Genomic DNA, 21,175 nt, shown 5'->3' with positions numbered 1-21,175 from the left:
ACGTATCTGACATGTACAGTGACAATGGAGACAAGAATTCAAGAAAAGGATTCTGAGCTACTTACTGCCAGTTATAAACAAGACAAGAGCCGAGAGCTCTCCCTCCAATTCCACCAAGAGACAACGTTCAAGAAAAGACCTCTCCTTTCTCTCTCTTTACCTCTGATCTTAATTATAATACAACACACAACTCACTGAGGCCTAAGCTGGCTGGCTAGCTAGCTAGAAACCACAACCAAGAGTCTCCTGCATTAGCAATCTCCATTCCCAAAATATGAATTCAGTGTCCGAATCCTACAAAAACAACCCTCTTCATCTCAAACACATCATTCCTTTAGACTTCAAGACTGCCCTCAAATTACCCGACTCCCACGCCTGGACCCTCCCCGATCACCCGATGGCCGACCCGTTAACACACGCAGCTGTGCCGGTCATTGACCTTGGCAGCCCGCAGGCTGCAACACTCATACGACAGGCATGTGAGAAGTGGGGTGCGTTTCAGGTCACCAACCACGGCATTCCCATCAAACTTCTTAACCAAGTTGAGTTCCAAACTAGGAGGCTATTTGCACTGCCCGCCAATCAAAAGCTACTAGCTGGCCGGTCGCCGGAGGACTTCACAGGCTACGGCCTTCCTCGCATCTCCACCTTCTTCTCAAAGCTCATGTGGACTGAAGGGTTCACAATTTTGGGGTCTCCTCTTGATCATGCTCGCCAACTTTGGCCACATGAGTATGACCACATCAATTTCTGGTACGTGCCTAAACATATATACATGGTGCATATATTATATATATATATATATATATATATATATGGAGAGATTGTCATTTTTCACCCTACTGATATTAATATACACCACTTATCACATATTGTTTTCATAATATTAAAAAATCTATTGGCACAAAAAATTTAAAGGAAAAGAGAAGTAAATAGGTCACTTATTTAATAATTTGTCTTTGATACACACACAATCATAAGAAAAATATTTAAAAATAATTAAAAAATATATAAAAAAATATATAAAAAAAAATTCTTATTATTAATTTTTTATACACACCAAAATATATATTTCTTATTTTTACTACTTAAACTTTTTATTAATTTTTATTTAAAAATAGTACAAGAATAAATTATATATATTAATTTTAGCAGAAGGAAAACTGATAATCTCCCTGTACATTTGCATGCCCCGTTATGCCTTATTCTAACTCTTGTTTTGAGACACTCCACTATAACATTTTATCATCTTTAATAATATAACATGACATTCACTATATTTTTTATATCATTTTTCACATTCCTTCATCATTTTCATGAGGTTTATTTATTTCTTTCTTTCTTTAACAACAGCTTCACCAGAAACTAAGGCACCAAGGTACTGTATGGTATTAAATTATTGTAACTTGTAAATTATGTTTATTAGGGAAAAAATATAAGTATAAATTTTTAATAGTTTCTAGTAGATATGATTTTTAAATAAAAATTTTAACAAAAATTACTAAAGAAATTACATGTTTATCATCATATAAAAGGAAAAGGACATTCAACCCCCCAACGTTTAGGAAAAGGGACAAAAAACCCCTCAACGTTTCAAAAATGACTTATAACCCCATTTCCGTTAATAAACACCGTTTGTTTTAATAATAAATTTATTTTTAATTTTTAATTACTATTATACCCTTATAATAAACATAAATTAATATATTGATTTGAGACATGTCACAATTAATAATTTTTTTAAAACTAAAAATTGAGATACAATTACATTTTTGCCCAAATTATTTGCTATAAATTATACCTTTCTAATGATCAAACCTTTCATATGTGATTATTATTAATAAAACGAAATTTGATTAAACCCTTTTTCTTTGAGGAATCAAAACGATATTATTATTGTTAGAAAGGTATAATTTATAGTAAATAATTTTGGCAAAAAAATAATTGTATCTCAATTTTAAGCTTTTAAAAAATTATTAATTGTGATATATCTTAAATTAATATATTAATTTTTTTATTATAAGGGTATAATAGTAATTAAAAATTAAAAATAAATTTACTGTTAAAATAAATGGTGTTTATTAACGAAAATGGGGTTATAAGTCCTTTTTAAAACGTTGAGTGGTTTTTTGTCCCTTTTCTTAAACGTTGGGGGGTTGAATGTCCTTTTCCCTCATATAAATAATAAATTAAATTAACTCAACTTCTAAATCTTAGCAGTTAACTTTTACCAAATATTTTAGTGCTGAAACTTAAAAATTATAGCCGTCCAACGTCAACAGTAAACACGGCCTACTTCTCCTCTTTCATGTGAGTAGAATTTGAAATCATTCCAGACCTCATGTTTCATGTAAGATAGTTTACCGATTAAAGCAATCAGTATTTACATTTACATGACATGGATTATATTATAAATCAATGATTTTCAACTAGCAATAATAGATACGCCTCGGTTAGAACCTCAACGGTCGTTGCCCCAGGCTCAAAGATTAAGTAATAAAGACTAACATTGATTTGTAGAAAGATTAGTTTTAGTACTCGAAGAAAGGGACAAGTGGATGTACGAGGTCGATGGCGACACATGGCTTGGTCGCGAACAGTGAATTAGCTGCCATGGCTAGCTCCGAAGTCCTGTAGCATGTCCAAGTTCTTCAGTTCTTGTTTTGTCCGTTTATTTTGTCAGTCAGCTAGCGTCCAGTCATGTCAAGGATATCTGCGTCGTTTTCGTTAAAATCCCTCGGGGCATTTTAGTGATTCAAAAATCTTTCGTTACTATCTAAGGAATGACGTGGTAGAATCGTAGAACGTGACTGATTTAGAAGGGAACTGGGATAGAGCTACGTGTACGTAATCAAAAGGGAGCATATTAATCGTGTAAAAGTGATGGATGACAAACAACTATAAAGAAGTGCATGCATGCGCCATGCAGTTTCATTCTCTTTCACGTAGCTATTACAAAGACTAGGGTTCCTACTTCCATCATCGAGAATTCAAGACGCTTCTTATGTATTAACCAGCATTCTCCCGAACTTAAGCTTGGATTGATATACCATTGTATTATTAGTTAGTTGCGTGCATCTCCCCACTTATAAATAATTAATATCGGCGTGCAGCACACACAGCTCGATCATATCATAGAGTTTATTATATATGCATGTAGCCTAAAGCATATCCCCCCAGCAAACTAGGTTATTCTGGAATATGGACGTCTGGATTTATCCATTTATCTTTTGTCTTAATTGCCACCTCATTAATAAATTTCTAGGCAGAATAATAGTCATCCTAATTTTTTTTAAATTCTAAATAATGTATTATTTATTAAGTAGTTAATAATTTTTTATAAGAACCAAATAAATAAAAACAATCGATGAATATCGTATTATTTGAGATAAAAAATTTGCGATGCGTAGGAGTATTCAATTTCGAGTCCTTCAACCGACCAGCCTTTTCATCACATTCAGACAAAAATAATATCACAGCTAGGGGTGGGCAAAGTCGGTTTGGATCGGTTTGAGACATATTCTCAAACCGATCCAAACTTATCGGTTTGAAAATATTTCAAACCGATATCAACTTAAAAATTTTTCAAACCGAACCGATCCAAACCGACTGGATCGGTTTGGATTCTCGGTTTGAATTTATTAGCTAAAAATTCACTTCTTTTTTATTATTTTACCTAAATTATTATTTTTTTTTTGTGTCCGTAATCCAAATTGATACCTCTTTTATATTATTCATATCTACTTTGACATCTACATAACAATTCAAAGATACATCCATACAAGTTTACAACATAATACATTCTAATAAAGAAGTTCTTAACCTATTCATTCAAAACAAACTCACAAAATTAAAATAAAGTTGAACAACATTTGACAATTAAAATATTGTGCATCTTATCCGTCAAAACTTATGGCCTAATTAGTTTTGATTTGTGAAAATCTGCATAAAATGATAAATATAATTAGTTAGATTGCTTAACTTAGAATATAATGTAATTATATAATATTTTTGGATTGGATCGGTTTGAATCGGTTTGGAATCCTTCCAAACCAAAATCCAAACCGAGTGATGTCGGTTTGTAATCCAATAAACCGAAACCAGTTTTTTTACTAATGAAACCGATCCAAACCGATCCAAATGGTCGGTTTGGATCGGTTTGGATCGGTTCGGTTAAAATATGCCCACCCCTAATCACAGCAGGCCTATTTTACTTAACTATAAACACAATAAATGAGGCCAATTTGATGTTATTTTTTGCAGTTCTTTTTCTAGCATTTAATCTTTTGACATTTTGCTTTTCATCCCACTGGATATATGTCATTATTTCTTCAATTTATTATTATTCAAATACTTGGACACTGGATGCCCCAAGGACGTCTCTAATTGGTTTTATTTAGTTGGCCACTCTGAGTTCGAATTCTGGATAGGTAAGGGATCGAAAAGTTAATTTGGGCTTTACCTACTTCTTACCTTTTTAGATAATAACAATAATAATAAAAAGTTTGCACACAAGGCTCTTCTCGAACCTTTTACTCTTTAATGAAATTGTCCTCATTTCACCCTTAATTTTTTTCTCAAAATTAAGTACTCAGGCCTTGTTTGGTATTGAAGTTAGACCAAAAGCATCCGATAAATGTTAGCTGTTATGACTTGAAAGATAAGTTAATTTGATCTAAAACTTGTATGATAAAAAAATCTAAAAATCTTTATTATTTTTGTCAATTTTTTAATTTAAAAGTTATATTTAATGTATATTATCAACTTTTTTTAAAAGCATCCGATAAATGTTAGCTGTTATGACTTGAGAGATAAGTTAAGTTGATCTAAAACTTGTATGATAAAAAAATCTAAAAATCTTTATTATTTTTGTCAATTTTTTAATTTAAAAGTTATATTTAATGTATATTATCAACTTTTTTTTATACTTATATTTTCTTTTCTATAATTGCTATGGCACAAAAGCTATAGTAATTTAATATCCATTCCTTAGCCCTAAAGTCTAGCATTAGCTAGCGTCCGTCCACCGCATGCATGGAATTGCAATGCCAGCTGCTACTTAATTAACAAAATGGGTTTTATTGTAGTATGGGATTTGTGTATTTATTGTCCTTTTGCTAAATATATCCAAGACATGGGCATGTATCGTTCGTGACACATTGCACCTCTTGTTGATTGATTGAAAAATTGTAGTTGTGCAATTGAGAGCCTCAAAAATTATATCAATGACTACTTGCTTGCTGCTGGTGCTAATCATTGGTTGTAATTTCTTCGATTTGCCTGCAGCCAAGTAATGGTGGAGTACCAAAAGGAACTTAAGGGACTTGCTGAAAAAATACTAGGCCTCATGTTCAGGTCACTGGGCTTAACCCAAGAAGACATTGCATGGTTCAAGCCCAAATACGGCTGCAAAAGCCCACAGGGCGTTCTTCAGCTGAATTCGTACCCGGTCTGTCCCGACCCGAACCGGGCCATGGGCTTAGCCCCACATACTGATTCATCACTGCTGACATCCTTGTACCAGGGAAACACCAGTGGCCTGCAAGTCTATAGAGACAATGTTGGGTGGGTGCCAGTGCACCCAGTATCCGGAGCACTTGTGGTTATTGTTGGTGATTTGATGCAGATAACGTGCAATGGTCGGTTCAAGAGTGCACTCCATCGTGCGCTTGTGAACAACACACGTCATCGCATATCAACAGCATACTTCTATGGCCCACCTCAAGATGTCAAGATATCGCCGTCAGTGAAGCTGACTGATCATGATCATCCGATTCTGTACCGCCCGGTGACGTGGCGGGAGTATCTTGATGCTAAGGCAACTCATTTTAACAAGGCGATTGAGTTGATTAGATATGATGCATCAAGCTGCTGATGGATGCAAGGATCACGTATGTGTAAACTTGTAAAGAGGACAATAGCAATGTCTTGTTTTCCAAACAATTGATCCACAATCATTCTCACAGAGCCATAATAAGACTCATGTACTCAACACTTTACTGCAGTGAGATCACCGTCACAATAACAGGATATATATATATATATATATTGTATTTTCCTGATCAACAAAAATTTGTACAAAAGTTGTTACATATATGTATTCAGACTCAGCAATATCTGCGGCACTGGTATCACTACCATCCATCACCCCAAACATTCGAATCAAGTTTTGTTCTGCCAGAACACAGGCGGCTTTGAAACAAAAACCTTTTTCGCTGTCGGGGTATGTTAATACAATCAAAAAGCCCCCATTTTCTAACATCTACATTAAACTAATATGGACAACCACAAAAGTAACTATTAGAAGCTGAGAAATCTGACATTGGATACATACACGTAGACCATAAGGTTGGCTGTGATGTCATTAAATCAAAAAAAGAAAAAAAAGGAGCAAAGTCACTTCCAGATCTTGACGCACTTGTCATGACTAGCTGAAGCTACCATACCGTTAACAGTTGATGCTGCCAAAGATGATACAAGCTTGTCGTGTGCACTCAGAGTCAGTGTCTTGTTTTCAGTCATGTTCCAGAGCTCCAAAGTCTAGAAGCAGCAAAAAAAATTAAAAAAATTAAAAATTAAAAATATAAACAAATTAAAAAACACATTGAAAGGAAAACTGCACATCAGCAACTTGAGCTACATAATTCTAATTCGGCTCTGGTCCAATGTTAAAAGAGACCAGTAATCCAAATAAATGACCTCTCTCTCATACTAAGACACCCAAGTTGTAAAACTTGCATTTTAGACCATGCATGACTGTCCTGCGGACAGAAAAACACACACATACACATACTTCCACACATATGAATGCATGAGTAGATTTTCTTAACTAGATGCTTGGTAGCTACAACAAAGAATTAAACCACAAGGAAAAGCAGTAGAGGTATGACTTGCCTCATAACAGCCGATAACCAATAGTGAGGGGAATGTGGGATGGAAAACACAGCTATGGAATTTGTTGCCAGTACAGCTTAACTCATGAATGCATTCCCCTTTGCTGCCAGAACCAATGCTCCACACCCTGACTAATTCGTCACTCACTGATGCCAGATACTCACCCGAAGTGTTCCAGCACACAGAATGAACTTGATTTTTATGACCCTATAACAGTTCCACCCAAAACGAAATAAATAGACCAATACAGGTGTAAGTGCCTCAACATACTTTTTGAAGGGGTCCAAAGCATATAACATCCATTTATTATCATGTATTATTGCCGATCAGGCAAGTGAGGCAATTTTGCAAGTAGGAGTCCTATCAAGCACAGAGAAGGAATTGCGATGACTTCCACCATTACCAATTTTCCATGTAATTTAGCTATGGCTGACCTGTAATTTAAGTCTGCAAACTTGGGTCTCTACATCAAGTATAGAGATATAGTTCTCTACGGCTGCAGCAAGAATCCTTCCAAGACGAGGTTGAAATCTCATCTGGGTTGCACCACTCTGACACTGACAAAAGATTCAAAAAAATTCTGTGTAACAGAAGATAACAATTAAAAATAGAATTCAATATAAAGCATCCTTTCAAGATGATTAGCATCAAATTGCATACCTTGAAAACTCCAGCACAGCTACCATTGTTGATACTCCAGTATCGTATCTCACTATTATTATCACAAGAACAGAGAAGGTCTTCTTTACTAGGATGGAAATCCAAAGACATAACAGTTGTAGAATGACCCGTAAAAGTACGAAGTGAATAGTCAGGCTGCAAAGCAAAATCATCTACCATCATCCAGCAATATCCGAAGTGAGGGGCAGTTTGGTTGGACAAATTAATACTCAGTCATGAAGCCCTTTACGACTTATATCTTAATAATAGAACAATAAGGAAACATTTCTATCAGAAGTTCAAAATTTAAACCCAATAAGCAGATTTTCATCACTGCTGAGACATCAAGACTATCAAGAATAAGTTACCTACCTACAAATCATGGCCAAAGTTTTATTTCTCAATTAAACATCTTTTGCAGTTGCATGGGTGTTATATGCAGTTGCCGGATTCTCTTTTGCAGTTGTTTCCATTCATATGACTTAAAAGGGAGGGGGGGGGGGGGGGGGGGGGGGGGGGGAAAAGGCAACAAAAATGAACCTACTGTAAGGTGTAAAGGCAGCAAGTTATAATATTACCATGGAAAAAGTTGAGAAATGCAGAAGAAAAAGTCACTGCACTAGGAAGAGGCATATACTTGAACATGTCACTATTCAGAGAGATGCAAACCAAAAACATGTTAATATTTATTATAAGCAACGCACATTCAAGGAAATCTAACTAATTCATCGCAATCATGTTGGTGCGAAGAAGCGTGAACCAATAGCAGTAGAAACAAATATGCACTTGTAACAACAAATGAAAGTAAGCTTACGGACATTTTCAGTATCCCAAACCCTGACAGTTCTATCAGCTGAAGATGTAGCCAGCCTTGATAGGCTTGGACTGAAACGGACATCAGTTATCCATTGAGTATGTTCCTCAAGTGTAGACTTTACCGTAAAAGACTCCGTGCACCATAACACAGCCTGCACAAAAAATCATTGAGCAAATGAATTTGACATTGTCATTCTGGAAACACAGAACTATCTTGCATTGCTCAGAAGAAACATCATTAAAACTTTCAAAGAACAACTCATTAACAATAACCCATCTAACCTTTTTATCATGTCCACCAGTGGCAAGAAGTTTTCCATCTGGCGAGAAGTGACAACTTTCAACTTTACTTGTACTTGCAGGAATAAGCTGAAATTCCGTAAATGTGAAGCCTAATGTAACAGCAAAATTGTCAAACCGTAGGAATCATTTTGCATAATTATGAAACATAATTTTATCCAAAATGCTAATTTTCTGAAGCACACGTCAATGTAAGAAGTCAGCATAAATCATACCTTTGCCGACTTCTGCGCTCCTACCAACCCGATCTCTAGGATCTGCATCATCAGGTGATAAGAATGATTCTACATTATCATCCAGGGATCCATCATCAACAAAGCGGTCCATGTCAGTCTGCAATGATCACCCACTATCAAATAGAGTTCTAATCACAATTCCATCTGAGATATCTAATAATTACACGAAAAACATCAAATACGAATAAGAATGAGTTCCATGACCTCTACATGCTTACTTTTGCTTCTACTTGGAAAAAAATGAGTACCGAATAATAAGACTAGATTTTTTAAACGGGTCATTATTTGATTTGACTTTGTAGTCAATAATCCGTTATTAATCATCTGTACATTGTAATCTATAACCCAGATTTACCGTGGAGGATAAAATTGACAAATGCTATCAATTTGAGCTGATATGAAACTTATTTTATGACAGCAACTCCAGAAATCCTTCATATCCCTTAATTTTACTCATTGAATTTGCTTTCCCTTCATAAGTTTTTTACTCATCCAAGTAAAGCTGCTACATTTAAATTTTAAATGTTACAAATTAGGAGGCAGATGACTTCTCTAATCAAATGATTCCAAAAGTAAGAGAGGATAAAAAAATACCTATAGAAATAAAAGGTTGCTTACCAACTGATTTGGTGCTGACGTAAGTGATCCCATACCATCAGAACCAAACATCAGCAGAGATTTAGAGGAGGCACCATTATGCTGCAAAGTTGGCCTTGAGATTACGTCTCCTGGTGTGTGAGTAGAAGGTGATGAGGGAGAACTTGGGGTTGGTCCAGGAGTGTTTGCAGTTCCTGAGCTATTAGCAGGACCAGAAGATGACACTGCCTGCTTTCTCTTTCGCCCAATTTGATTTTTTGATGCCTTAAAACAAACAAAGCAAATGTATTTGAATCACTAACCAGACTGTCAACTTCAAATGCCAGTCAAATTCATTGTCTAATTCAGGGTATATTAGGACTTGAGAATAAAAGAAAAAACAAGAGTAATAATAATTCCTAAGCAGAACTGAGATAAGGAAATGCAATGCGCATAGAAGAGGCATAAACTTCCAGAATTCAGAAAGAACTAGAGTTTATAAATATGTTATAATTAATTTCGGATTGTATTAACTTAAATAACCATTCGCAACATTTTGATATAGTTTTAAGTGTACAAAAAGCTGATACAATGGTTGAATAAGGAAAGGATTGACAACTAGAAAGCAATGCAGCTCATATAATTTACGAGCCCAGAAGCAATAGCAGCAAACCTGATCATTTCCTTGAAAAGTGTTAGACATGCTACCATCCATGGTCATGCTGCCACCGGCAAGAATTTTATCTTGCTGCTGGAGGAGAGGATTTGAATTTTGAGACTGCTGGCTTGAAAGTGGATGGTGGGAATAGTGCTGCAGCTGCTGCTGCTGCTGCTGTATCTGAGTAGTAGTCAACTTTACGAGTTTACATCAGAAAGCCATAAGGCCTCCTTCAGACTATATTAGGAAAATTAAATACTGAAATATTAAATCCTCTCCAAGTACAAAAGAGAATGATACCTTTATTAGCAGATCATTATCTCCACGAGGCAAACCAGGGGAAATAATTTGCATAGCTGATCCAACAGTAGACACAAGATCACCAACAGAATTTGATGAGCCATCCCTTGCAAGACCCATATTACGACTGTTATGAAGCATCCTCAGTTTTCTGGATTCCAAATCGTTGGCGGACGGAGACGCCAAATTCTGCTGTGCCTGAAGCATAAGTTGTTGCAACTGAAGTTGATTGTAGGGCTGAGTCAAAGATTTCTGTTGTTGCAAAAGCCCAGATCGAAACTGATCCAGTCCCTAATACACATGGGATGCTGTCAGAAAAGGAACTTCCACTATGCACACCTAATGATATTCGGTATTATAACTGAACCAATAAATCACAAAAACAAAGGCAAAAGATTCTAATTTATTAAATGCTGTTGACAATGCTTGTGAAATTTTAATCATAGAACAAGGAGACCAATCAAAGTAATCCATGCTCCAGAGTTCTAGTTAGTCTAATTAACTGTCATGGAACAGAACAGAAATCAATTAACAATTCAAATTTCACAAGCCAAGCATATTGCTTTCTAATTTGAATATTTTTTAACCGAATTTTACTTTTAAGGAAGTACCGCCATCATTAACTTGTCAACAAACACAGATTTATGGTAAAGTGTACTTTAAGCATCATTAAGAAATTTCAAACAAAATTAAAAATTTTATCTCTCATTAATCATTGTAGCACTGTTAGTGTTTCACAGTTGAATAACCTATGTAAGATGGTGATAATAAAATCATATCACATAAAGCCAAATACTTACAGTCAAAGGCCAGCCTTTCAGAGTCACATTGCCAGCACCTTGATTTGACCCTTAAAAAACACAAGAAAAACTGTTAAGCCAAAATGACAATCTCAAAAGCTTAAAATTTGAAGTAAAATCTCACACAACCAATTTGATTACAGGTTCAGATGCCAAAGACTAGGATTGAAACCTTAAACCATGAATCCCCACTAAAATTAAATTACCAGTGATGTAAGCATTTCAGATAAGAATTCACATCGGCGACCAGTGATGTAAGCATTTCAGATATGAATTCACATCGGTGGACTCCTATTTAAGTTCTATATAGAAGACCATTACCAAATACTGATCCTACCAAAGCAAGATCCAAAGGAGGGTGATAATATATAGCTCCAAACAACTCACAATTATACGCCACAAATTACAATAACCATACTAAGGGTTCACGTACTGAAACTTTATGGCCCAATTACTGATACCAACAATTGTACTTGAAAGTATAAATAATCACGGAACATGTTTATCTTCCACAGAGAAGGATAATTACCACCAAATGATTACTTTTAGAAACAATAATTGGAAAACCACAATTGTAACAATTTGGAACATAGTCTTAGAAATAGCAAAAAAAAAAAAAAAGGTAACTAACAAAGAAAGAAAACTCCATTAATACCATGAACTCCAATCAATGATCCCTCTGAACCTGCTGCTCTAGGATTCATCGTAGGGTTCATCTCAGTTTTCACTTCCTGTTTCAACAAACAAGACATGGGCAGAATAAGATACGAAAGATAGAATTACAAGGATAAAGCTAGGGTAGGGTAAAAAAATATTTTTACTTGTGTTGACAGTGGAGGTTGCTGACTCCGACTTTGAACTTGCTGACTAACTCCATGTGTACCATGCAGCGTTTGCCTGCAAACAAGGAGCTCGGCTTTTATCAAATTACAAATTAGGGACTGGCCAAAGCAAGTAGCAGGTCCATAGATAACCAACAAACTTAACCGTGGAATTCATGATAGCATCATGAGAAGAAATACCCTGAAGGCTGGCTGCCTATTGCAGCTGCTTTCAACAAAGTGGCATGATTGGGATCCAAAAGCTGGGTCATATTGTCACTTAATCTTGGCTGAAATAATTGGGTTATGTCAAAAGACAGCAAGTAAAGATAAACCAATTTATAAACTTATCACACAATTGGTACCTTAATGGTAGCATCATCCAAGGAATCCCTCTGAAACGGAAGCTTTTTTAATCGATCCTCATACATTTTTGTTGTGAAGGCTTTTGCAAAGCCAGGTCTCAGATCATCACCAGTGTCATTTAGATGCTGAGTACTGTCTCTTCTCTGCTGCTGTTGCTGCTGCTGAGCATGCCTCTGCAGTAAGAGCTGCTGAACCTGCATCTGCTGATGCTGCTGAGGCTTTTGATGCTGTTGCTGCTGTTGTTGCTGCTGTTCCCGAGCCTTAATCACCTGACTCTGCAGTTTCATCAAAAACCTTAATAATTAAATTGCAAGATCATATAGCAGCACAAAACAATGTAATGACTTCACATAAATGATTTTCAGCACACTCTCAATCCAGCGTATATTTAGAAATAGAATCAAGTTTCTCTTTCTAAGTAACCTATAACTTTCATAATTAATTATGCATCAAATAGGGGAAGATGAACTGCAAACTGAAATCCCATCGACCCACCTCAATGTAGGATGCTGCAGACTCAGAGTGCTTCTCATTTGTCCTTGCGATAAATATATCCCAGAACACAGACCACCATTCAAATAAAAAACCACCGGGCGCATCTATAGCTGGAGCTCATTCAAACACAAAAAGAATCATTACATAAAGTAGCAAAAATATCAATGAAATGTCAATTTATAAAAACTCTGTCTTCTTTGGCAATTCTCTTTTAATAATCATACCTACTGGATCAGTAGATACTTTCCCTTCAGTTTGAAACGCCTTGGCAGAAGCATGCAATTTTCTCTTCAAAAGGTAATCATATATATACACATCCAACCTAATGACCAAAGAAATGAAATTAAAAAAAAATCACCAGTTAATTTGAGGATAAGCAAATACTAAATGGAGCAAAAGCGAAAAAGACTTTGTGAGAGCATCATCGAAGAGGCAGTGAAACAAGATACAATTCAATGTCACCCCAAAAAAGAACAAACAAAATGCCCTAGCATCATCATATGGCAATTCCATCATTGTCAAAAAAACAACAAGCACAACAAAATCAAAGATGAAATAAGCAAAGAATATAAACCACAACGGGATACAAAGCAAAGACATCCGAAAAAAAAAACATAAGTAATAACATCCATAACAAATCAAAGCCAAAAACTGAGCTTAAAAACCCAATTTTTTACACAAACCAGTATCTACAAAACTAATAAACAACACCAGGGCCCAAAACAAGCATCCATTTGCTACAAGTTCGAAACTTTATCAATAGCAAACAAGAAAAACAGAGTCGAATGTTAAGAAATGAATACAAAGCACAAACCCACACAAAAATACAAAAAAAAGAAAGAAAAGAAAAAAGAAACCTACCCAAACCATAGAACAAGAAAATATTAAACCCACTAAAAGATAACAAACCTAAACAAAAAACCCAGAAAAGTTTAATGACAAAAAACAGCAAAATAAAACAAAATCTTTCAGTTGTTTGAAAACACTTACATTTTATCAGCTTCCCAGTTGTTTTGCGACATGATTCTTGTACGAGCTTAAGAAAGACAGAGAGAAAATGTTTAAAGCTGTGAGTGTTGAGAATGTCGGCTGAAAATTCTTCTTCAGTTAGAATCTTAAAACATGCTCTACGGCTTTAACAATAAGAATAAAACATTCTTGCTCTTTTTTTTTTTTTTTTTTTTTAAAGAACTTCCGCTTGAAACAATGGCATGTGTTTAATATTAATTTTTCCAGTGGCTTCTCTTCCTTTTATAAAAAATAGTTTTTTCAATTTTCTTCTCCGTAGTGCAAGAGCTCACGCAACCAGAGGCCCAGAGCTGCAAATTTGTTTTGTTTTGAGCTCTGCTTTTTTGTCAGCTTTTAATAACAGGGCAGCTGGCATTAAGTTTTTTTTAACTTTTATGGTCAAAGTTAAGTTTCCATAATTCCATTTAATGGGTAATATTTTTTTTTAATTAAAACCCGCTTTCTTTGAAAGAAATAATATTCAGATTTTTCTAATAATCTACTGTTTTCCTCATTAAGTACCCTTTTCGCCAATCGATTTTAGAAATTGTTTTGACTGGTGAAAACGAATTTTGGTCTAACAATTGTGGAGACTTCAAATTGGTTTTAGCTTTAGTCTCATCAGTTTTTTAAGTCTTGGTACCAAAGTTTTAGAGCAATATTTGCAAGTCACATGATTTTTAATTATCATGCGAGATTAGAAAATGTATTGACACCTTGATATCAAGATAATAGATTCGGATTTGTGAGTCCAGAGAATTCGATTCTATGTCTTTTTTTTTATTATTAATTTTTCTTAATTATTGTCTGCGTATTGTGTGGATCATGAATATTTGATCACTCAACCTCCAAATAGTCATAGAAGTGGAAATCGTTGAGCCAGAATCAGTACATATCTTTCTCTAGACATAACAGAAGCTCCGACTTATTGAATCCTTTTGGTAAAGCATGGGGTATAAATTTGGTCATGAAAATGATTTCAAACGACGATGGTATGGCATTGGCTGATTGGGAATGGCGCAAAAAGTAGAGAGAGCAAATATTGAAAGTAGGAGAGAGAGGCGACTTTTGAGCTTTGAAGATACGAAGGTTGGTGAGTGACGGCTACTAAAGTACCTGCTGCTTTATTATCAAGATAAAAGAACTTATTCATTTTTTTTCTTTTTCCACTTTCTTCTTGTTGATCACAGTAAAACGCCCACGGGTGAAGCAAAAGCCACGATAGCGATTTTCTTATGTTAATAAATTGATGGTACCATTTGCTTAATGTTTATAAATTGATGGTATCAATCAAAACAGTTCAGATATATAACAAGGTAAATATACGAAATATAATGTAGGTAAAGTTTAAATTAATTTTTTAACTTATTTTTTCAATTAGAAGAAAATTATTAAAAAAATGCTAGGTCAAGTAGTAGGCCCTGGGGGTCTTATCCTATTGTATATTATTATTTAAGAATGCCTTTGATGCTCCTAGAATATCACATCTCATCACATTTATGCGAATATTATTATGATTGGTTGATGAGATTTTCGTTATTTGTTTATTGTCGGCAGAGTGTTATCATATTGTAATTGTCCTCAAATTTGCTGGAATGAAATTTACTTTTACTTGATAAAAGAAAAAGGTAGAAAAACAAAAAGAAGAGAAGAAGAGGTTGCACTCTGGCTACAACCCAATGATCCTGCTAATGGGGGAGTTCAATTAATTGGTAAACTATTATTTTACCACTTTTCCAATGAGGCAACGAGAAAAACTGAAGAGCAGTTGCTGCAAAAGCAGAGCAGGGAAGAAGGAGATCAATGAAAGGGAGACAATGCAATCTTTGACATCTTGTTTGTGCCCCCGTCAATCTTCAGTGCGGTGAATTCAGTGCGGGTATTCGCTTGTAGTTTTTTATTTTAGTGCTCAAGCCAGCTGACGAGACAAATTTTGAATTTCTCTTTTCCATTTTTAATTCCACCTGCAGTGCAGTCCTCATTCCTCGGTGCAACAGTTGGCCAACACTAAAATGGCATGCAGACAGGTGGCCGTATATGATCAAGCTTTTGAGAGAATAAAAAATGGAAATTTAACTTGGCAAACAAGAAAGCACCGGCTGTATCTGTTTCATCAATTAATCCTATCGTCAGAAATAGATGACAGTGAGATTATATGTATTTTTCTGCAAAATAATTGACCCCCGATTCTCATGTTGAGCATTATTTTCTCTACTGAACCGAACAAGAATAAACTTCAATGTCGAGATTACTTTTACAAGGTGATGGGGCACTAGCCATCTTTAATTTTCTATCATTTGATTATTTCTTCCAATTTCAGTTTCCACTTCTCCGGGCTTATACCTTATGACCAAAAGAAATGTGGAATGAATCCATAACTTTTCCCTGAAACTAAACCAAATGAAGTTTTCATGGTGGAGGCAAACATAGGTCCTAAACTAAAAGAAGCATAATTTTTCTAGGACTAGAAAGCTGTGGAGAAAATAGAAAAAGGTTCAAGAGTTTCATTCTTTGAAGTCATCCTTGTCATCTACAGGAATAGGCTGGTTCCTCCAAAACACGGCAAGAGCACTCCCACCAAGCTGTAAGGCGTGATAATGCAGTTAATATAAAACATACCAACAAAAATTTAAAAACTACAAGTAAAAGGGCCATACCGCCATGCAGACAACACTAACAGCAGAAGGGACAGCAACAAGGGGATTTGTGAAATGTTTCTGGGCAAGTAAAAATCCAAGTGCAGAGCTCTGGATGACAAATAATAGAAGCAAAGTCACGAATGAATCACAGTAAAATGTTATGACCATACATCTCAGATAATGAACTACAAACGTCAATCTTAATGGGTATATGAACTCGCGGGCACAAGAGGTGAATTCTACCATCGGTCCAGAACAATTGGCATCGAAGCACTATGGTTCAAGTAATGACCACTGCCAGACCCCACTTCCATGCATATTGTTCACAAACAACCATTTCTCATTACTATTATAAACAGGCCATTATTCAAAGGGTGCTCTCTTTAGGGTCAATTGTAATTTACAGGAAGGCATAGAAGCTGAGCTGATTTAAATTAGTCAAGTTAATCCATGAAGTGCACATTAAGAATGTCCAACTTTCTAAATGAAACTTCTACCATCTCCAGTCTAAAACTAATCTTAATTGTAATAAAAGCACGCAAGTATTGAAAATAGTCAAATGGTTCCTTCAGTATTATTTAAGTAACATAAATCTTTGTTTTTTACACACCATTTAGCTTGACGAAAAATCTCACGTCATAAATTTACAAAAATACTAACAAAACAGATACATACCTGCATCCCACATTCGATCGATATGGTACGCGAAGTGGATTCACCAAAAGATATCTTTGATAACCAATAACCAAGAGCAAAAGCAGTAGCATGAAGGAGCGCCACTGGAAAAATGAGTTGTGCTCCTTGAGTTTTCAGGACAGCTGAAACTTGCCCAATCTTGAAAATAACAATTCAAAATCAGTACTTTCCAAGTAAAGAAACTATCACTACATACATAAAGAAATTCTGAATTCATCATTATGTTTCTCTCTAAAAGTTTTTAGAGAACTCACAGGACTTGCACAAAGTAAGGTGGTAAGAATAACACCAATTAAGGGTGTCACGGAGATGATCTTTGAAGTGAATTTTGGGAAGAATTCATTCGCCAACACTGGCACATAAAGAAGAAGTTCACAGTCAAATTATTTATAACCAGATGAGTTATAGATTGGCATTAGCTAGTAACAGTATCAGGTTCACAAAAATGTCAAAATCTCTGAGCAGATATATGATTTGACAGTACAACTAAACTAATTACCCCCAACAACTGTTGGTACTAACACGACTTGAAAAGTGCTGATAGCCAGCCCCTGTGAAGACGAAAGGAAAGATGTCAGAATAAGTGGATTAAATACACTGGTTCTTTCCTGGTCGAAAATTTAATGCTACGCAAAAGTTGGGGGTTATATATTAAAGAAATTATAGGGCGTTGTCCTACTTACTGCAGCATCTACAGGAACAAGCTGACCAGCTAGAAGCTTAGTTAGAAGTGGAGTCATGACTATAGCTCCAATAGTCGAACACCTACAGATATTAAGCAAAAGACTCATGAAACTTTAGATTTATAAACTCCCAATAATCTACAAAACACCACTGGAGCTAAGAATGAAAACGATGCATATGCCTACTAAGAAAATTTCAGAGAAGCTATAACCACTTTTACTGGGTAAAAAAATCAATGAAAGTCAGATGACCACCATAGTTTTGAGCTCAAGTTGGACCAAAATATGGAAATTTCACAACCAGATCCCGAATTTACTAACAGTTCAGATTATGCATCCTCTTGCATTTTAATAAAGAGAATAGAGAGAAACTCCCTCTCAACCTTGAATTTCGATTTCATCCTCAAAAGCAAAAAGAAAAGAATTTCTTTTCCTCGTTAAAGTTGATAAAGTCATAATTTTGGAAACAAAAGTGATGTGATTACTTGACTACTTGCTGCACACAAATGGCACATGTTAGATTTCCCAATGTACCCATCTGATGTCAGGACAACTGTTGTGACCTGAGTTTTACTTGCCTTTAAATCCACAAAATCAGGTTCTATCCAAACTCCAACACCTGAAATTCATCCAAATGAATATCCTCTTGTCACTCTTTCATTGCCAGTGAATGAATGCACAAACACATCAATTTCCTCGTCACCAATACTTCAAAGAATTGCCGGATGCACAAAGAATTGCACAACTAAAGCTTAGTTTTAAATATAAATCAAGAGAAAACTATAAACTCAATGGATTTAGAGATTTTTAAAAAATGACATTTTCCCATTTTTCCTCAAACATTATGGCTGATCAATGCGCATCAAGGCTTGGCAAATATATCAGTTTTTATGTACAGAGTACACGCTTGCAATTTACATGTCAAAAGTGTCTTTTTGCTTGTCTTTTGTGGGGGAAAGATAAAAACTAGAAGGGTTAAATGCACCAATTAAGATTTTCCACCTGATTAATGCCTAAAAGATACAACAAGTGGCTCTGAACTATCAAATGACACCAAAGCACTTAACATTGAACAGCAGAGAAATCATCCAGAGACTATCAACCCAAAAAAAGGATTTTAAAGCACGAAAGTAACTGAAGCATACGTTGTCATAAGAACAGAAAGTGCTACATTTCCTTTAGATATATAGGTAGCAACATTTGAAGCCTGACCACCAGGACAGCATGAGACCAAAATAAGACCAGTAGCAAGGGGTGCGGAAAGTTTTAGGGTCTGAAAATGAAAGATATATATGTTAGTGACTATGATTTCAACAAGAATTACAATATATCATTGGAATAAGAAGAAATCAATGAATATGAAATGAGACATTCATGCTTAGGACATTGAAGCAAACATACCATTGCAATTACAAAGCCTAACATAGGTTTGATCAAATATTGAGCAAGAAATCCAACACCGACCTGCAAAAATAATTCTAGGCAGTATTAATCATGAAAACAAATAAACTGACACTGTCTGGCTCTCGATTTTAGAAAAAGGCTAGTAATTACTATTCAAACAGATTGCCCCTTACAGTCCATGGATTCCGCAAACATCTTCTGAAATCTTCAAAGGTCAGAGTCAATCCCATTGAAAGCATAAGAAAACCCAAGCCAATAGTGAAAAGGTCTGTCTCCAACCATGTTACCTGTAGGAAAAACTCAATAACCAGCTTGTTAAACAGTGGTTTATTCATAACTAAACAAAGAAACAACAAAGAGATAATCAATTTACCGCACTCGGCTTATAGATGCCAATAATGGTGCCCAGTATGACCTGTCCATAAAAAGGTAACAGCGATTACGCAAAAACTAATGTTTCATTTGGACTATGAGCTGGAAATCCATCAAGTACTACTAACAAAATGAAAGACATACCCACACAGGAAAAAGTGTTGTCAAAATTTCAATTATTTTCTCGTACTGGCTCATTCCACCAGGAGATTTACTTGGAACATCTCCAGATACATTTGCTGCTGCCTTGCACAAAACTTGGGAGCACCTAAATATAGAAATTACATCATTATTGTCATGTGTACTGGAGTACAGATGCATGATTATACAGCAAAAGACAATGAATTTTAAGAATATAAATAAAAATAGCAATGCCTGAAAAAAGGAACCCAAAAATTAATGTTTGATTTAAATTGAGGTCTAGTAGCATCACTGTCATGTACTTCACACCAGAGGGGTACAACATGGTTAGACTATGACTAAGCTACTTTAACTGACAGCCAAACTGGTTAATGGTTATCTGGATAGAAACCATATTAAAAATAAAAAGAAGAAGGGATCTACCCCTTTATGTCATGTACTTCACACCAGAGGGCTACAACATGTTTAGACTATGACTAAGCTACTTTACCTGACAGCCAAACAAACTGGTTATCTGGATAGAAACCATATTTTAAAAAAAAAAAATGAGGGATCTACCCCTTATCTAATTAAGGGTAGAATTCTAGGATGAAGGCTACTCTTTTACTCTCCTACTGTACTGAAAGATAACAACATGCAAGTTATAGCATCTTTTGCTGAAATGGACTATAATTTCTTAATGATCACCAACTAGAGTTCACTGTTGCCACTTGGCATGATGACATTGATCAGGCATGTGACTTCAATAGCAAATGAATGCTTAAACACCTTGGCAAACAAATACTCATTTTTAAACTAACAAATACTATAATAAATCACTTGGTCTAAAAGAGATACCTTGAATTTTGAATGATTGAGTAGGGAGCTGCAAGAGCAACAATGTGATTTTGGGGCTTGCTTTCGATTGCCAAACTTTTTCCATGATCAATCGCTGATAATCCACCTCTTAGATCTGAGCATTAAAATGAACAGAAAATAGAAGTTAAAACTGACGTAAACTTAAAAGTAAACACTCAAGAGTCTTAGCAACGAGGCAAAGAAAGATGGAAAAAAAGAAACGAACAAACAAACAAAAACAAGAACAAGAACTCATGAAGTAATGAGCAAACAAAAACTACCCCAGAAAGCCAAAAACGGAAACAAGCAGAAATCAAACATACCCAGATGAGCTTGCGCCACTCCGACCAAAATCGAAGAACCTGTAGGTCTAAAACTAGCCTCAGAAGCATGTAAATTGGTACAATTTTTAGCAACAAATCTAGAAGTCATGGACGCCATTGAGAACGGTTGTAAGTAGAACGATCACTAGC

At 35.4% G+C, this 21,175-nt stretch overlaps 3 protein-coding genes across 6 annotated transcripts; 1 reads left to right on the top strand and 2 right to left on the bottom strand.

The window, feature by feature from the left end:
- The first annotated feature begins 274 nt into the window (after positions 1 to 274).
- Positions 275 to 5,880, top strand: LOC18055583 (gibberellin 3-beta-dioxygenase 3). The gene is made up of 2 exons (XM_024178598.1): positions 275 to 753; positions 5,287 to 5,880. The coding sequence occupies exons 1-2, from the start codon at positions 275 to 277 to the stop codon at positions 5,873 to 5,875; spliced, it is 1,068 nt and encodes a 355-aa protein (XP_024034366.1). The 3' UTR covers positions 5,876 to 5,880.
- Positions 5,881 to 6,034: 154 nt separating this feature from the next.
- LOC18055581 (transcriptional corepressor LEUNIG) lies at positions 6,035 to 14,270 on the bottom strand. Of its 4 annotated transcripts, none has more exons than XM_024177519.1 (18): positions 13,913 to 14,270; positions 13,147 to 13,244; positions 12,923 to 13,032; positions 12,427 to 12,702; positions 12,263 to 12,351; positions 12,062 to 12,137; positions 11,896 to 11,971; positions 11,241 to 11,290; positions 10,441 to 10,731; positions 10,156 to 10,335; positions 9,525 to 9,767; positions 8,886 to 9,003; positions 8,653 to 8,762; positions 8,373 to 8,522; positions 7,555 to 7,710; positions 7,329 to 7,451; positions 6,895 to 7,101; positions 6,035 to 6,540 (listed from the first exon to the last, which is right to left on the bottom strand). In XM_024177519.1, the coding sequence occupies exons 1-18, from the start codon at positions 13,942 to 13,944 to the stop codon at positions 6,397 to 6,399; spliced, it is 2,529 nt and encodes an 842-aa protein (XP_024033287.1). In that variant the 5' UTR covers positions 13,945 to 14,270; the 3' UTR covers positions 6,035 to 6,396. The 4 variants fall into 4 exon arrangements, with proteins under 4 accessions (XP_024033287.1, XP_006451037.1, XP_024033288.1 ...); XM_006450974.2 differs by having other exon boundaries at positions 10,156 to 10,320; XM_024177520.1 differs by having other exon boundaries at positions 10,441 to 10,719.
- Positions 14,271 to 16,106: 1,836 nt separating this feature from the next.
- Positions 16,107 to 21,174, bottom strand: LOC18055580 (sodium/pyruvate cotransporter BASS2, chloroplastic). Its single transcript, XM_006450973.2, has 13 exons — positions 21,026 to 21,174; positions 20,703 to 20,817; positions 19,869 to 19,992; positions 19,726 to 19,767; positions 19,526 to 19,639; positions 19,350 to 19,412; positions 19,094 to 19,221; positions 17,949 to 18,030; positions 17,765 to 17,816; positions 17,520 to 17,617; positions 17,245 to 17,403; positions 16,588 to 16,677; positions 16,107 to 16,512 (listed from the first exon to the last, which is right to left on the bottom strand). Exons 1-13 carry the CDS (start codon positions 21,141 to 21,143, stop codon positions 16,435 to 16,437), a joined length of 1,263 nt encoding a protein of 420 aa, XP_006451036.1. The 5' UTR covers positions 21,144 to 21,174; the 3' UTR covers positions 16,107 to 16,434.
- Between the last annotated feature and the right edge of the window lies 1 nt (position 21,175).

Source organism: Citrus clementina, unplaced genomic scaffold (genome assembly GCF_000493195.1).
Source record: "Citrus clementina cultivar Clemenules unplaced genomic scaffold, Citrus_clementina_v1.0 scaffold_1, whole genome shotgun sequence".
NCBI lineage: Eukaryota > Viridiplantae > Streptophyta > Magnoliopsida > Sapindales > Rutaceae > Citrus > Citrus x clementina.
The sequence above is the reverse complement of the archived record's forward strand: the minus strand, read 5'-3'. Positions and strand labels throughout refer to the sequence as shown.

Excerpts from the sequence above, each read along its gene's own strand:
- LOC18055580 (XM_006450973.2), bottom strand. The coding sequence starts at position 21,143 with ATGGCGTCCATGACTTCTAGATTTGTTGCTAAAAATTGTACCAATTTA. Across the intron at positions 19,993-20,702 it reads TCAATCATTCAAAATTCAAG|GTGCTCCCAAGTTTTGTGCA; the intron begins GTATCTCTTTTA and ends TTCTATATTTAG. Across the intron at positions 19,768-19,868 it reads CAACACTTTTTCCTGTGTGG|GTCATACTGGGCACCATTAT; the intron begins GTATGTCTTTCA and ends TTTTATGGACAG.
- LOC18055583 (XM_024178598.1), top strand. The coding sequence starts at position 275 with ATGAATTCAGTGTCCGAATCCTACAAAAACAACCCTCTTCATCTCAAA. Across the intron at positions 754-5,286 it reads TATGACCACATCAATTTCTG|CCAAGTAATGGTGGAGTACC; the intron begins GTACGTGCCTAA and ends ATTTGCCTGCAG.
- LOC18055581 (XM_024177519.1), bottom strand. The coding sequence starts at position 13,944 with ATGTCGCAAAACAACTGGGAAGCTGATAAAAT. Across the intron at positions 12,352-12,426 it reads TGGATGATGCTACCATTAAG|CCAAGATTAAGTGACAATAT; the intron begins GTACCAATTGTG and ends CAATTATTTCAG. Across the intron at positions 7,102-7,328 it reads TTTGCAGACTTAAATTACAG|GGTCATAAAAATCAAGTTCA; the intron begins GTCAGCCATAGC and ends GAACTGTTATAG.